Genomic DNA, 15,246 nt, shown 5'->3' on the forward strand with positions numbered 1-15,246 from the left:
GCCACACTGTAACAGTGGTTGATTAAAACATCTGTTTTCGAATTTCGAAAATGTCTGTAAGCATAGGGTTGCTTATTTTAAGTTTGCAAATGTCATGTAAACACTAGTGTGGGTTTCACCGTTATTATGTTTCACGACCAGTGTTCTCTTTATGCAAGTTTTTGTTGGCAAAATAGTTCGGTGTGCCAACTCAATTTATAATAAATTAGCAAAATATTATGTATAAATTTTAAGACTCTTTCTGATTGTATTATGAAAATATCTAGCTTAGTACTGCAAAATGTTTTTTTTTCTTTTTTTAAAGAAGTATGGAACGCTTCACGATTTCGCGTGTCATCCTTGCGCAGGGCCATGCTAATCTTCTCTGTATCGTTCCAATTTTAGTATATGTAGGCTACTGCCGAAGCAAGTTCTGCAAAATGTTGTTAATCAACAAATTCTTGCCAGCACGCTGATTGGCAAGAATTTGTTGATTAGAGGTTTTACGGTTTTAAGAAAGACGGTTTTATAGACTTTCACAACAAGGATGAAAAACCAACTCATTGCTTTTTTAAAGGGAAGACTGTTCATGAATTACGATAGAATTACGATTTTTGGGTGATTTCTACAAGCATTTGTTTCATGGTGCCTGATTTCTTTTTCCCTGTTATTGGAGCCTCTTTTTCACTGATATGTTTGTAGGTCACTATTGTTGCCTGTATTGCGATGTGTCAAACATTTCCTTGTTTACTAAAATTGTTAATTGCAAGATATCTTTTGTGAAGCGAAGTGACAACACCACTTTTGTTTGGCGATGCACATTCTGATGAAACCGCTCGCCTCGCTATAAGTGCGCAAAACAAGTGGCCTGGTTTATCAGGCATTGTTAAAAAAAAGTCAAAAGTGTTGTAAAAGGAGCTTGGCCTGGCAGTAGCGTTGTTCGATTAATTTTGTTGCTGCGGTACTCTAACATAAGTATGAACAACATGTAACGCTGGATACTGGGTACGAAATGCGTTCTTTTTTAGCATAAGAGTCAACCTACCTAACATTTTATTAGTGCGGCCCGCCACAGCTCTTCTTAGTGCCAAAGTGGCCCGCATGCAAAAAAGGTTGGTGACCCCTGGACTAGAGCATAGCAAAGATCCTTGTCACAAGCTGTGAAGCGGCATCAAGGGTGGCTCATGTACTTGTCACGTAGCTGCAACGTTTCTCCAACCACACACATATTTTCTAGGAATTATTGCTTGGTGTAAACACGTCAATGTCTTGTTTCTCGTATCTCAGCTTGAAGCAAAAAAATCTCGTGCAGATATCATCTGACTTCTCTTGAAAAATGCGGTACATAACCTAATAGCAAGCGATTCATGTGCATTTTATGATTTCTCAGAATGTTCTGGTGAATTCAAATAATGAATTATTGCGATTTTTGTTGTGCTGCATTTTTAATTTTTAGTCGTCTAAAGTGGGTCTGAACATCAGCACTTTGGAGTGGAACAATGATAGGCCATGGCTTCCTACAGATACGGCCTGATTTGTCACATTTTGCAGAAATTTCCACATTTTGCTAACTTTTTGCGAATGTTTAAATAAATTTTTTTTAAATTATACTTTTACGCTTTCTGTACTGTTTTCCCCAGATAACACAATAGGTTTTAACATCCTCAGATGTTGAAAAACAAAGAAAATTTGATTTCGAAGATTTTAGTCAGACTGTTAATTTTTCAATAACAGTCTGATTCAGCGTTTTTCAACTTACTTTTTCTCATTTTCTACTGCTTCCCCAAAGCAACAAAAAGCTTTTATATCATTAGGAGACAGCAAAAAGTAAAAAATCTCAGTAAATGTCAAACACTAGCAGTAGCTGTAATCAAAATTTGCAAAATGTGACAAATCAGGCCGCATTTCCAGGTGGCCATGGATAGACCTTCTGCCAGAGAGGGCCAAACCATGCAGAAAATGTTTGTGTAATCTGTAACTATATTTAAACTTTCTAGGCGTAGAAAACAGCGTTTAACACATTACGTACGATATATCAGCAGCAAGAAGGCCCATCAACTTTCGTAAACTAAAAGGTTCAACTTTAATGTTTCGTTTAAAGAATCCTGCTTGTCTCTATAAAGTCTATGCATTGGGAAGCCGACATATTTACGAAAATAATTTTTGTTGACCGGAATCAAAACTATTGTGTTCTACTGTCTTGTAAAGGAAACGTATCATGTCTAGTCTAACCTTGGCAAACCTGCTTCATGTTGCTATTTCAATAATTGTCTTCGACAATCGTCGTATTGTTACGGTGCCGTTTGCAGTTTATTCATTCACAATTCTCCGCGACAGCATTGTCTGGCAACTGCGTTATTGTGATCATCTACCTGTAAATACTTTTTATTTTACATGTTCAGTTGTAAATATGGACATTTTAGTCTGATGCAAATAAATAATGACCACATCGAAGAGCTGAAACGAGTTGTAATTCATGCACTAAGCAGCATATCAAGTCATGAATGCTGATGAAGAATGTATCAACTTTCATAGAACGTGAAATACAAAGCTTGAAGGTTTGTTCCTTCTGCTAAAGAAGAATTGTGTTTATGTTTGCAAGGTTTAAAATAATTGTTTGAAGAACTTCTTTTTCATTATAGTCGGATTACAGAATTAAACCACCGCTGCAGGAAAGCTTAGCTGAACAATGACCATAGTTTTAGTCTGATAGTTCTTTTGTTTGATAAATAGCTGATTACTTCAAGAGATCCAACATGTTAGTTTCGAGATGGCACTCTGAAGGAGACTAGTCAGAAGTAAGTTAGCTTCGTTTCTCCTAACTAAATCTAATAATGCAATCTTTGTATGAAAGGCATTGACAGGTGATTGAAACAAACTTATCACTTTCCAATGACAAAGGCTCCTCTTCGAACGACGGCCTCAACAACAGTCAAAAGACAAAGAGCGTATGTGACTCATGTTGTACACAAAATCAAAAAGTGAGGTTATTTTAAAGTTTTTAATGCTCGAAAAGGCTTGAAGGAGAGAATTTAATTGCCAAGTGCATTGATGAAAACTCGCTTGTTGATTGTTGCCGCTGCGACAGCGAATGATCGGCAGCCGTGGCCGAGTGGTTAGCGCGTTGGGCTCGCAGTCGAGAGCCTGCATGTTCGACTCCAGCCACCCGCACTTGCTGTTGTTTCTCTGGGCAAGAAACTTAACGATAATTGCCTCTACCTAGTGATCGATTTCGAGTAATGGGTAGTACCAAATTTAAGTCATAAGTAAAGTAGACAACCGGAAAACAGACATTGCCGTCGGCTGCAGCGTGGGTCAGGTGTATGTCGGAAGGCGTACATCGATGCATAGCGCTCAAGTCCGCTTTTCCGCAATGCAGGATAAAGATAAACAAACAAACAAACAAATGTAGTAACGTTCAGAGAAATGTTTAAAAATTACAGTTGAATAGTTTCGTAATATGGTTTATTCCGTTCAATCAAAACATTCTTTTTCTACCATAGATTTTCCTCGTTGGTTTTTATATAAATCTCTAAATTGTTCTTCTCAATCAGTGTGGGATATAAATATCTGCAGTACATGTAAAAAGTCACGGCTTTTACTATCTTCAAGATATTTACCTAAACATATTGGTCTTGCTTGCCACATCATTGTCATGTCAACAATGAATCCAGAATGTTTCAATGGAAAGATAAAAAAGGCGAAAAAGATACAAAAAAAGACAAAAAAAAAAGAAAAAGAAGAAGTGGATCTTAATTTGTTTTTAATTCTTTCAACATTAAGTCTTGAAAAAGGTCCTTTCGTGGGCATCTAGCGACTATTATGCTAAAAAATAGGCGAATGATTGATTTTATATTTGGGAAAATCATCTGGGTTATATTTGTTCACAACTAGCAAAGAACCAGAGGTGTGCAAAAAATAACAATTGGTTAAAAATTAGCAGATAAGTTCCTTAATTACTATTAACAGTTCAGCTATTTGCAAATGAACAGTTAAAAATGTAATCTTTAAGCTGTGTTATAGGCCACTTATTTTCCATAAAAAATAAACGCACCAGAAATTTATTGACATTACAACCTGTATATGAATACCTACTTTATTAGAACTAAAGGCCAGAAAATTTTACGCTATTACCAGGTGAAAGTTTCTACAAATACATAGCATAGGATATGTTTAAATATTTTTTAAATATAGGTGATGCATCTTAAATTTTGAGGCCCCTAGTTCTTGAGGCCCTAGGCTTCAGCCATTCGGGTCTAGTGGTAAATCCGGCACTGTAGGATGAGGGACTGATGATAATTAAAAATAACATGGAAATTGGTAAGTATGCAAGAGTATTGGTTGGGCAACACAGCTTTGAACCAAATGGGTTGAAACTTGTCAAGGATTCGTATTTCATGCGGAACATTGTTTCTGACCCACTTTGGTACTTCAGTTTTTTTTGTTTAGGTTTTGTATCGTCACTCCACTTCTTTCTCCGTGACACTCATATATTCATCTAGCCTCTGCTTTTACAAGAGTGGAAGTGCCCCAATGTCTCCGTAAAAATGACAGATATTACAACTTAACCTGCAAATGCTACGCTGAAGAGCAATCTGTTGACTATATCATCACCAAATGTAACACCTATTTTTTACTTACCAGACAGAGTAGAAGACAAACCTTCATAGCCTATCGTGGAGTGGTAGAAGGATAAACCTTAAGATCCAGATGCTCAAAACGGTGCAATAAGAACAATACAATCTTAATCTTAAGAAAAATCTGAATCTGGTATTTTTTCAACTTTAGTTTTCATTGAAAATATTTACCTCAATGCTTTGTATTGTAAACTAAAGATTACGAGTAACACCAGGATTGCAAATATCTTAACGCCTTTAAGTATGATAAACACGTTGGTTGGTTTCTTCACTTCATACTTTAAATACTTTGATCATAACACAGAAAATATGTTGTGCTCTACCCTCCACTTTGTTTTATAAAATCATGCAAAATTTTGATATGTTGGGAATAATTAACAAGGACTTTGTAATTGCGGAGTTGCCGTAAGAGTCTTCGGTCGTGTTTTGTCAATATAGTTGGCAGATTAACAAGCCCAATTTACGAGAGTTCAGACATGATTTTGACGCCCATCTATGGCGTTCGTTTGTAAATTACGACTTTTAATGTATCAAAATTTAAATGCCATGGCATTCTTAGAAAGTCGTGTCAAGAAGGTGTCTCAAAGTAAGTGACAATTATCCATCGATTAAATGCATCATTCTGGCCGCAAGTGGCTTAAAGACCAGTTTTGTGCTGTTGCACTCAATCAAGCCTGTTGCCATGAATATGAGTAGATTATGAAAGCATACCACGTTTATTTTCCCAACAGCGTTAATCTATTTGACCTCCATTGGTGCACTTAGATTTCCCAGGTGGGGAGAAACATTTAAAATATTCAAAACAATACAATCAATTCTTCTGTTTCTACTGAATAGATTGTGATTGAACAAAAGCTACTTTTTCTCAGATCAATTTCAAGTATTGTGTATACTGAAGCAAATTTTGTAAATACAACAGTTAAGATACAAAAGTAAAAATTTTTTCAATTGCAAGCAAGCAAACTGTATATCACGTCAAAAATATATATCATGTGAGTTCGTCAGTTTGTTAATATTTATAATAGCAATTTATAATTGACAGAACTTCCCAATCAAAAATTTAAAGATAATTTTTAGCTAAAAATGTCTGAAAGTTTCAAAACTTATTTCTTATTAAATTTAACTTCGTCAAGACAGAGAACTGTTTTCGCACTGCACTTTGTTATGATTATGTTGGCATACTCTCTGCAGTTTGTGTGATAGTTCATTTTGCGTAGTTCAATTTCCATAGGCGAAAAGCTTTTTGTGGAATGTATGCATACGCCATTACATCAAACCAATGGTATTCATTGAAATGTACATTGTTTACCTTATAGTACATTAGTCATCTAACAAGCCTTTTTCTGTCAAAATATAGAGTAGACCCAGTAGCGGGAGGTACAAGATACCTTTCAACCTGGGCATGATTTAAGGGCCCGAAAACTTTTCTAAAAGCCTATAGAAATTTAAAGAAGCCACCGCGTATTCTTTAGGTTTAGCTGAAGGTAGGTGCGTTTTTCTTAAAGGGTCTTGATCTCATTTGTACCAAGCCCACAGTGGGCCCTGGGTAGGCCTATAGGGAGTAAAGGTTTAAAATATGTTAACCTGATAAAAGAAGGCTATGCCCATTTTTAACTACATCAGTAAGTGCCTTGCCAAGACATATCTCCTTGCTCTCGGAAACTTTTTCTCATGGCGCAGTTAGCTTATATAAATAGACGAGTCGCTTTGCTTGAAGTCATAAGCAAACAGCACCTTTCGAAGCGACATCGTCCTGATACGAGAAAAACTGTTGAGATTATTTCAGGATTACATGAAAGTGGAAGAAACGAAAGAAAAAAAAGAAAGCAACTTTTTGTAACTTGATTAATTTGGTCATTAAGAATCATATCTGTTTAAATGAAATGAAATTCTTGTATATATGGAACATAGCAATTGCCTTCATTTTATTCAAGACTGCATCAGCCAGCGTGCCGACCGCCGACACATCCGAGGTAGGTTGTTGCCGTCTTTATTGTAGACAAGAGGTCAACAGAGTGTGTTTCTTTAAATAATTTTGTTAGTGTTGTCTGGAAATAAGTGATTATTACGCGATATAATAATGTCTCACAACAACTCGCTGGCCAAATGACGTGTTTTCTATGACGACATAAAGCAATCTTAGCGTACGAGCGATTATTAAAATAAGGGCTTTCTGAAGTAGATAAATCGTGTAAAAAAGTAAGGTTACCTAAAAAAATAGCCTATCTGCTAGTGATAAAAAATTATTTGTTTCAACACTTTGAAAAATTAAAAAATACTATCGTTTTGAAGAAAAAATAGCTATCTTAAGCAAATTATGATTTCACTGGACATTTTGTTTTGATGAAGAAAAAATTTGCTATAATTTAAGATTTGGTCGGACGCCAATATTGCGCTGGTTTTAAAATTTGATTAAAAATCTGAGATTTGTTTGCACGTTTTTTTATTACCAAAAACACTTTTGTTGTTATTCCTGCGCAGTTTGCCAAAAACTCTTCCAGCATATAATTATCTAAACCGAAAAAGGCCGTTGAAGTGTTACAGAAATGCGGTGCTGTAACCTTTATACGATATGTTGTAAGAAACGTGGTGCGGCTGAGATTGCTTTAAAAATTTGCAATGAAACAATGATGTGATCAATCATGAAAGTTTTGACTGGAAGCAAATAGTGGCAGCTCAGCTTCCAAAAAAAAAATGGCTTCTTTGCAATAAAAATATTTCTACTGTTACTGTTTTCATTTAAGCCTCATGGTAGTCTTGGTTTAAATTCAAGTGGTACAAAAAATTTAAAAAGTCGTATTGATTGGGTTGTTCGATTTGATGTGACGGCTTGTGATATAAAACCTTAACCATTGCGATGTAACAAAAAAAGATTAAACTATTTTATTATAATTCATCCCAGTGTGTCCAGGGACACTCCTGCAACCAAACGACTTTGAACAATGCAAAATTTTCTAAAATAGTTTTATTGGTAGAAGTTTCTTTGTTAAATAATAAAAGTTTAGAGTATTTTTAGTTTTTAAAAGCAATAAAATCCACTTAGCACAGTTCATTGATTTGCGGCCACAGCGAAACGGCAGAAAGTGCTTAAAAGCTTAAGCGTAAACAATCACTTCTTGTTTTGATATTTAACGTTATGCTACTTACTTTTCTTTCTATTTTAAGTTTATTGTATTTAGTATATATATATTTTTTTAATTTGAAAGACAGATGTAAGAAATGCGAGTGTTAACCTCGTATCTTTCAAATGGAAACATAAAATTGACTTTATTTAAGGCGATAATGTGACGATAGGGAGCGCACAAATAATGTGACACACAAATAGGAAACTTTTAATTTATATGTTTGCATACAAAAAGGGTACTCAACTTTTTGAAACAGTGAAAGTTGATTTTTCCGCCTATGCCAATTGCTAGTTAGTCAGTTGTTTCTTGCACTGCCATATTTGTGAATGCAGCTATATTTAAATCTTCGTAAGTTTCAATTTTCAGCTAAAATTAAAGGATTAGCAAAAATAACAGTTTAAAAATACTCTGTGAAAAAAACTTTGTTATAATTATTATGAACTTTAATAATTTTCACTTATTACTTTGATAATTGCATGTCAGTCCGTACGAAGCAATAAATCAAATATAATATACTGTACCAGTAACTCCAACTTAAAACTTTGACATTAGTTTTAAATCTTACATGCTTTTCAAGTACATCTTGAAGTGTGTCGATCACTATTAAGCTGATTAGGTAACAAATAATTTTTAGGAGACAAATGTCTGCTCTACTGTAAAATGATAACAATTACATCGCGAATAACGACGAGCAAGCTAATTGTCCTGCTGTGTGGCCACACAATGCAGCATTAAGTGACTTAATCAAGTGATGGTTAATGTTCTCATAAAGCAACGTGTGGCATCATAAACGACCATAGTTACAGTCGACTATCATGCCATGCCATGACACTTTTATTAACTTTAGTTTTTGTGTTTCAGGATTCGGCATTATTAAGGAGATTGCTTAAAGACGCGTTGAAGTTACAAGCTACGTCGGAACCAAACGGAGACGTAGCAACAGAAGATGGAGTTTTAATTCCTCGTTTAATGACAAATTTTCCCAGTAAGTGTCATCAATGCTTTCCATCAATTTTAAATTCATGAAAAAATCGGTAGCGATTAGGCACTTTATTAACGCAAAGTAAAGAAGTTTTCTGATTTTGATTTAAAATAAGACACAAGTTCCTGTCTTTCATATGCAGTTCTTCGTGGTAAAGCACAACTCTCCTATCTTTCATTTAAATAAACAATCATTTCTTGTTCCATTTAGATTACGACTATAACGCTTTGGGGGATCCAAAGAAGCGACGTCACGCAAAAAGAGGACTTTTCCACCACAGGCGACGCCCTTGGTACCCAACCAAAAAACCGTAAGTTTTATTAGAAATTAATTTACAATAACCTTACCATGTTATTTGCATCCTAATACGATGTTATTGCTGATTTTAAAACAAAAAGTTTAAAAAAATATTTTTTAAAAGAATAAATAGGATTTTAATAACTCAAACCACTTTTTTATAGGACTCAACCTACTGGAGGTAACCCTTGCAACTTTTACACTCCCCTTGACAGAATTGGGTCCAACCCTTTGTTTGGATGTAAGAGAAGAAGAGCGGAAATGGCTGCCGCGCGAAAAAAAGCGTGAAGGACTCGACTGAGGTAAGAGTAGACCTGGTCAGAGACAATGCAGCGTTTACTGATTGTTGTCAACATTGTTTTAAATTAGAATATTTTTCTTTCATACAAAATCAAAGCCAGTTCTTTTTTGAAACCCATCATGACATAACTATAATCACTTCAGACATCATCCCGAGTCAGATGTACTCACTAAGGCATGAATACAATGTGAATGTACAGGCCTATTATGCAGTAGATGAGATACTAACCAATAGCTCCGTCATATAATAGGAGAGCATGGCTTGTAATATTTCCAGTCAGGCACTTGAATGAACTCGTTAACTTAAATACAAAAGTAATCACAAAAAATATTTACTTTTCAGTTGCTGTCATCGAAATCAACGACGAGAAGTGACTCTTCCTTTGACTTATGTCCAAGTCACTCGATCTTAATCATTATTACTTCATGATGGATTCTTACATCATTGTTGCGAACCGAAATTAGAAAATTATTGCTTTGACTTCAAAATCAACGCAATAATATTTTAAGAACCAAAGCATGTAGCTTGCTACAAAGAGTGTTTCTGCTCAAAAAATTATTTAATTTTTCTCGTACTTCTTTTATTTAATAGTTGCACCGCGTTGTGGTCACTGTACTATTCATCCTTGTTTGTTTTATCTATTTATTTGCACCATAGCTTCAATAATTGTTGTATTGTTTATTTGTAAGTTATTGATTTGATGTGTTTGTTTATTCTTATTATTAAAAAACGTTTTTGCTGAAAAAAGGTTTGGTTTATGAAATGAACTTCCAAGATCACAAGCAAGTTATTGAACAACAAGCTTTAGAATGGCATTGAATGGCAGTGAAGTCAGTGACGCTCTTAGGCGATACTTGTCTTTTTCTCAATGCACGATAACTCAAAAAAGGATTTTCTCCATTTTATGTTTAGCACCAAATTAAGGGAAAGGCATTTCAAGTTGTTCGTCATTCAAATAGTTCCGGTAACAAACTGTTTATTGTGGCAGCAAAGTAACCGAAGCAATGGATTATCACGCATTCAATTTCAATAGCAGAGGCGTTTATCGCCATCAACGACTTTCCACGTTAAGTCGCAACTTGTCTTCCCATGGCAACCACGTTTTATCCAATAACAACAAACGTATCTGCGATTCAATCAACAAGCGAACACCAATCGCATTAAAATGGTGCTGGAAAATCTACTATGCGGTTGTTTGTGGCCTTGCAGATCTCTATTTTGATTTGCTGCTTCGATAAACAGGTCCAGCCATCACGCGATATTCATGTTTCTGATCGCTTTCGATCACTTTTCTTGAAATTTTTCTTATCTCATGTTTTTTGGTAAAAGCACCAGATTCTGGATGTGGGTGTCGATATCAGTTGATCAGTTGCCGCATTAGTCTTGGCAGTCAGCAAAGCGGCCGATGAAAGTCGGAGGTTGTGTCCCAACCTACTTGACAACGCCAGCTAGCCAAGTCATTTGCAACAGAGGTCAGCAAATACTTGTTGGCACGACTCCAATCTTCGCGACCCAAACGTTTCCGAAGCATATAATTTTGCACAAAATACTTTGCAATTTAATATCAATTTCAATACGGTCGTCCCCGTTTATTAAGCCAACATCGAAACCAGACAATTTTGGGTGGGTGGGTTTGTTTAGCGAGGAACGATTCTCTGCTACTCGTATGCATTCAGGAATTCCGGACCGGACCAAATTGGGTTTAATAAGCGGGAGGATTTATTGAACATGGGGTTAATAAGCGAGGACTACTGTACTACCATTAAAAATATAAATTTTCTTGTACAAAATTGTACGAAACTCAGCACGTCAAAGAGTATATGATTGTATTTATTTTTGCCAAACAAGTTATATTTATAGCAAATTTATTCTGTTTTGCGACTCACTGTACTGTGGTCACTGTACAACAGTTTAAACTGTTGTACGACCCAAATTTACTGTGGATGGTTTCGCGACCCAAACTTGAATTGCGACCCACTATTCGCGGACCCCTCATTTACAAGATTTAAGAGTTTAAAAAATTCCAAATAAGTTTCACCCCACATGCTTAAGCCACTTGTACAATTCCCCACAGAGTAATACACATTGATAGCTCAACAGCTCTTGTGGCAACATATATTGCATAATCAAAAAATAAAGTCAGGTAAAATTACATTTAACTGTGTTGCAATAGAACAGGTGTGACTGCTTACAACGATTTTCTTTTGGCCGGAACGACGTGGATTTGTTTGCGATAAGTTTAATTCAAAGCAAAACGAGATCAAGAGGAATTTTGCGTCGAATTAATAATTTTGTTTCATCTCTGTATTAAACTATGACATCAATAGTACATCGTTTTATCGCCCAAGGTTGGTGATGTTTTTTGAGCACTGAAAGACCATTAAAAAACATCGAGTCTGATCTTGCCACAGGGCACTTTGTGCTTCATGCGATGAACGTAGGGTGATACAATCTTTGATGATATTATTTGTGGTCTGATCACACTGACAGAAAGATGTCACCCTCCATTGGTGCACAGTTGAAATGAAACGTCGAAGCCTGTTTGAAGGTGGCTGAGATCATTGATAGTACCAGGCCATGGGGCGAGTCTCGGTATCGGGAGGAAGGCTCAGAGCTTAAAGATATTATGAATTTCACATGGTTTGCTCAACTAACCGCAGAATGCTTCGTTTATTAACTTATAAGTTGCTCGAAACATCCTGGAAGCTTGAACACTGCAGTAACTGGCAGGTTTTTTTTTTTTAAATTACAACGAAAAAGATAGATTCTCTTTTGAAATAAAACAAAGAAGCTTTTTTTAACAAAGAAGCTTTTATAGTTGAGCAGGCATGTCATCAGAGTAAAACAGTTACTATAGTATTTTCAATTGGCCTACTCAGGAAATATGTGAATCGAAAGGAGTTAAAGTTATTTTTAGGGTGTAGCGCCAGAAAATATTTAAGAGCCCCATTTAAGGTCCTAAGCAAAGCTGGTTACATGAGGACTGATATATGTGTTCTGACCCTGAAAACGAGAATGTGAAACAAAACATTCTCAGAGAAAAATATGCTCTAAGGTTTTTTGCTCAAATTCTTTACTATTGTGTCTATCCACATGCAATTTACAAATTCGCCTACCATCTGTAGGACAGTGCAAAAGCAACTAGGATGTGACTGTTTGTGAGAGTAACTTTTATGACATTACATTCGATGCAGAGTAGTTCGTAAATGTAAAAAATAAAAAAAACATGACACTTTTAAATTAGTCAATAAAGTTCTTATTATTTTTTGATCAATAAAAACTTATTCTATTGTACAGTGTACAGTATTTATGAAAATACTTAAAAGAATGACAAGATGTTATAGCTTCATTAATTAATTAACAGTTCTAAAATTAAAAATTGTTTAACGGTCAGATATTTTTAGAAATATCATAAGAAGCACCTGAGATCTTGGAAGTGCAAGAAGATTTTTGGGAAAAACCGAAACTGACATGAATTATTATGATAACCTTTGTAAGATTTATGAAAAAAGCAACACCGCAATAAACAACGTTGGAAAGGAAATAGTGATTATGCTTCACTCTGTGAAAGCTTGGAGAGTATAAATAACGAATTTGCTCTCGGAATATTTTGGATTTAAATAATTAATTGGACTATACCTAAAAGCCTTGTGAAATTTATTGATATACAGACGTTAAAAAAAATAAAAACAAACTTTCACTTGTTTAAATTTGAGTGATGTTGTTTTTAAAAAGAGCACTTTCTTTGCTCTAAGTGTCAGTAATATCTTTTTAAATCTAGTTTATTTATTTTTGTTATCTGAAGATATATGTCTTCTCTGTAAATTACCTGAAATTGCAAGATGTAGGCTAAGTCATTATATCTTTAATTGTAATCGTTGAATGAAATGGAATGACTCCGATAGTTTGTTCCTTTATTGCAGCAAATTATTTAAAGCAAGGAGAATATTACTTTGGTAAAAAGTGCAACCAACCGCAACGCTTTTTTAATTTCGCCCCATTTTTAATATTTTTGAATTTTTGAAAAACGTGTAAATCAGAACAAATTATGTTTTAGACGTGAAACAGAAGCTGGCCTATCTCAACCTCAGTTCAGGCATCTCATAGTTGAGGAAAATGATAAAACGTATGAGGATTTATTGATAGAAATTTAACGGAGAAATTGATACACAGTTGGTATGATCAGTTGTGTTCAGTAAATTATATAGTTGCTTCTTTACATCAAATATAGTTACTACTTTTTAAAACCTCGACAGCTTGTTTCACACTAAAAGGGGGTTCATCAGAAGGTCCTTTCAAATAGAATCCAAATAAATTCAAATAAAATATTTTAGAAAATAGTAATTATATTTGATGTATTTTGCTCTGCTTGGCTTTTTTCTTGGCATTGAGCACTTTTTGTAGTATCAATAGTATTTATTGTTTAGTTGCTTATTTATATAAACTTTTTTCAGCGTAAAATCGGCTTCCTCAGTGTCTGGAATGCACAGTTCAATAACAAAAACACTTAAAAATGAAAACCCATATTTTACATTAACAAAGTTTGGTTAACTTAGACTTTAAAATTTCACTAATACGTTCAGTGCAATCAAGCCGTTCTCATAGTCAGGACCTCTGAGAGAAATTTTCACTAGGGGTACGAAGAATCACTCCGGCCCCTCTCTCACTTCGGACCCCCTTTGTCTTGAGCAAAACGCGTGAAGTTTTGTTAGGCCTTATTGCACATCATACAACATTTTACTGTAGAATTGGATATCTGTGCACAATAATAGTATCAGGCAGCAAAAAAACAAATATTTAGTGTTTTGTGTTGTACATATCATGTGATCTGTCCCTCGCCAATTTGTGTATCATGCATTGAATTCGTGTGTCAGTTGTTGATGGTGCTGTTGAGAGGTGTCGCTTGTACAGCTTTAATATAAAGTTTTCAAATTTATTTATTTCTTTTAGATGTAGCCTACAATTATTTCTGATGATGACACTATGTGGTGTCGAAAACGTTGGATGTAGTTTTTTTCTTGTTTTTTTGTGTGTTTAATAAAAAATGTTAAATCCGTTAACATTACTGAGTGTTAGGCTACATGTACGATATCTGCTACAAGTCAAGCTCTCTACCAAGGCTCAAACATAACATATTGTTAAAACATAATCAAATTAATCATCTGACCAATAACCTTTCTTCATTAACTTTTGCATTTACCACATGCTTACCAGAGGTGAATAAAGTCAGTTTTTTTTACTCCGGCTCCGCTTTTGCTCCAAAAGTATTGACTCCGGCTCCTGCTTCAACTCCGAAGTTTATTTGAAGTGAAATAAGCGTGAAACTACCTTTTTCAAATGGTTTTTAAAAAACACAAAACACCCGAGCTTTTCTCAAAACTGCTTTTGCTACACTATACCCCCCCCCCAGACAGGAGAATAACCAACTTTTATGATTTAATTTAGGGTGCTTTTAACAAAACATTTTGCACGTAAAACATTAAATCACCACTTTGGGTTCCTAATTTGCTCGCAATGCACTCAATTACCTTTCCGGGCCTTTTCGCTACATTACGGCCCCCCCCCCCCCCAGGGCTAAAGAATAACAACTTTTATGCTTGAATTTAGTCGTTTGGGATGGTTTTTCTTTTAACCAAACATTTTTGCGCGTAAACCAACCATAAAATCACAATTTTGGGTTCCCCAAAAAACACAGGCCAGGGCCCTCAAGGGTACACCGTACCCTCCGTACCCCCCTCTCATAGGCCTTGCTCATAGCAACGTGTTAGCTATGTTTGTATAGGCCTAACTATATAGCCCATGTTGAAGAAAGCTGTAACACAACAAACCTTGTTGCAAGTTTCTGAATCGGCAGTTATATAGCAACAAACGTCTTTGCACCTCTTCACCAAGTCAATATGGACAACAAGAAATTATCAAACTTTA

The 15,246-nt window shown here is 35.2% G+C and overlaps 1 protein-coding gene and 1 pseudogene across 1 annotated transcript; one reads left to right on the top strand and one right to left on the bottom strand.

Annotated features, from left to right (window-relative positions):
* Positions 1 to 302: 302 nt before the first annotated feature.
* Positions 303 to 398, bottom strand: LOC145773080 (U6 spliceosomal RNA; annotated as a pseudogene).
* Positions 399 to 6,357: 5,959 nt separating this feature from the next.
* Positions 6,358 to 10,015, top strand: LOC145772872 (uncharacterized). The gene is made up of 5 exons (XM_082584755.1): positions 6,358 to 6,589; positions 8,603 to 8,726; positions 8,934 to 9,033; positions 9,185 to 9,322; positions 9,664 to 10,015. Exons 1-4 carry the CDS (start codon positions 6,500 to 6,502, stop codon positions 9,306 to 9,308), a joined length of 438 nt encoding a protein of 145 aa, XP_082440881.1. The 5' UTR covers positions 6,358 to 6,499; the 3' UTR covers positions 9,309 to 9,322; positions 9,664 to 10,015.
* The last annotated feature ends 5,231 nt before the right edge of the window (positions 10,016 to 15,246 follow it).

This window comes from Aplidium turbinatum, chromosome 6 (assembly GCF_918807975.1).
Source record: "Aplidium turbinatum chromosome 6, kaAplTurb1.1, whole genome shotgun sequence".
NCBI classification, from domain to species: domain Eukaryota; kingdom Metazoa; phylum Chordata; class Ascidiacea; order Aplousobranchia; family Polyclinidae; genus Aplidium; species Aplidium turbinatum.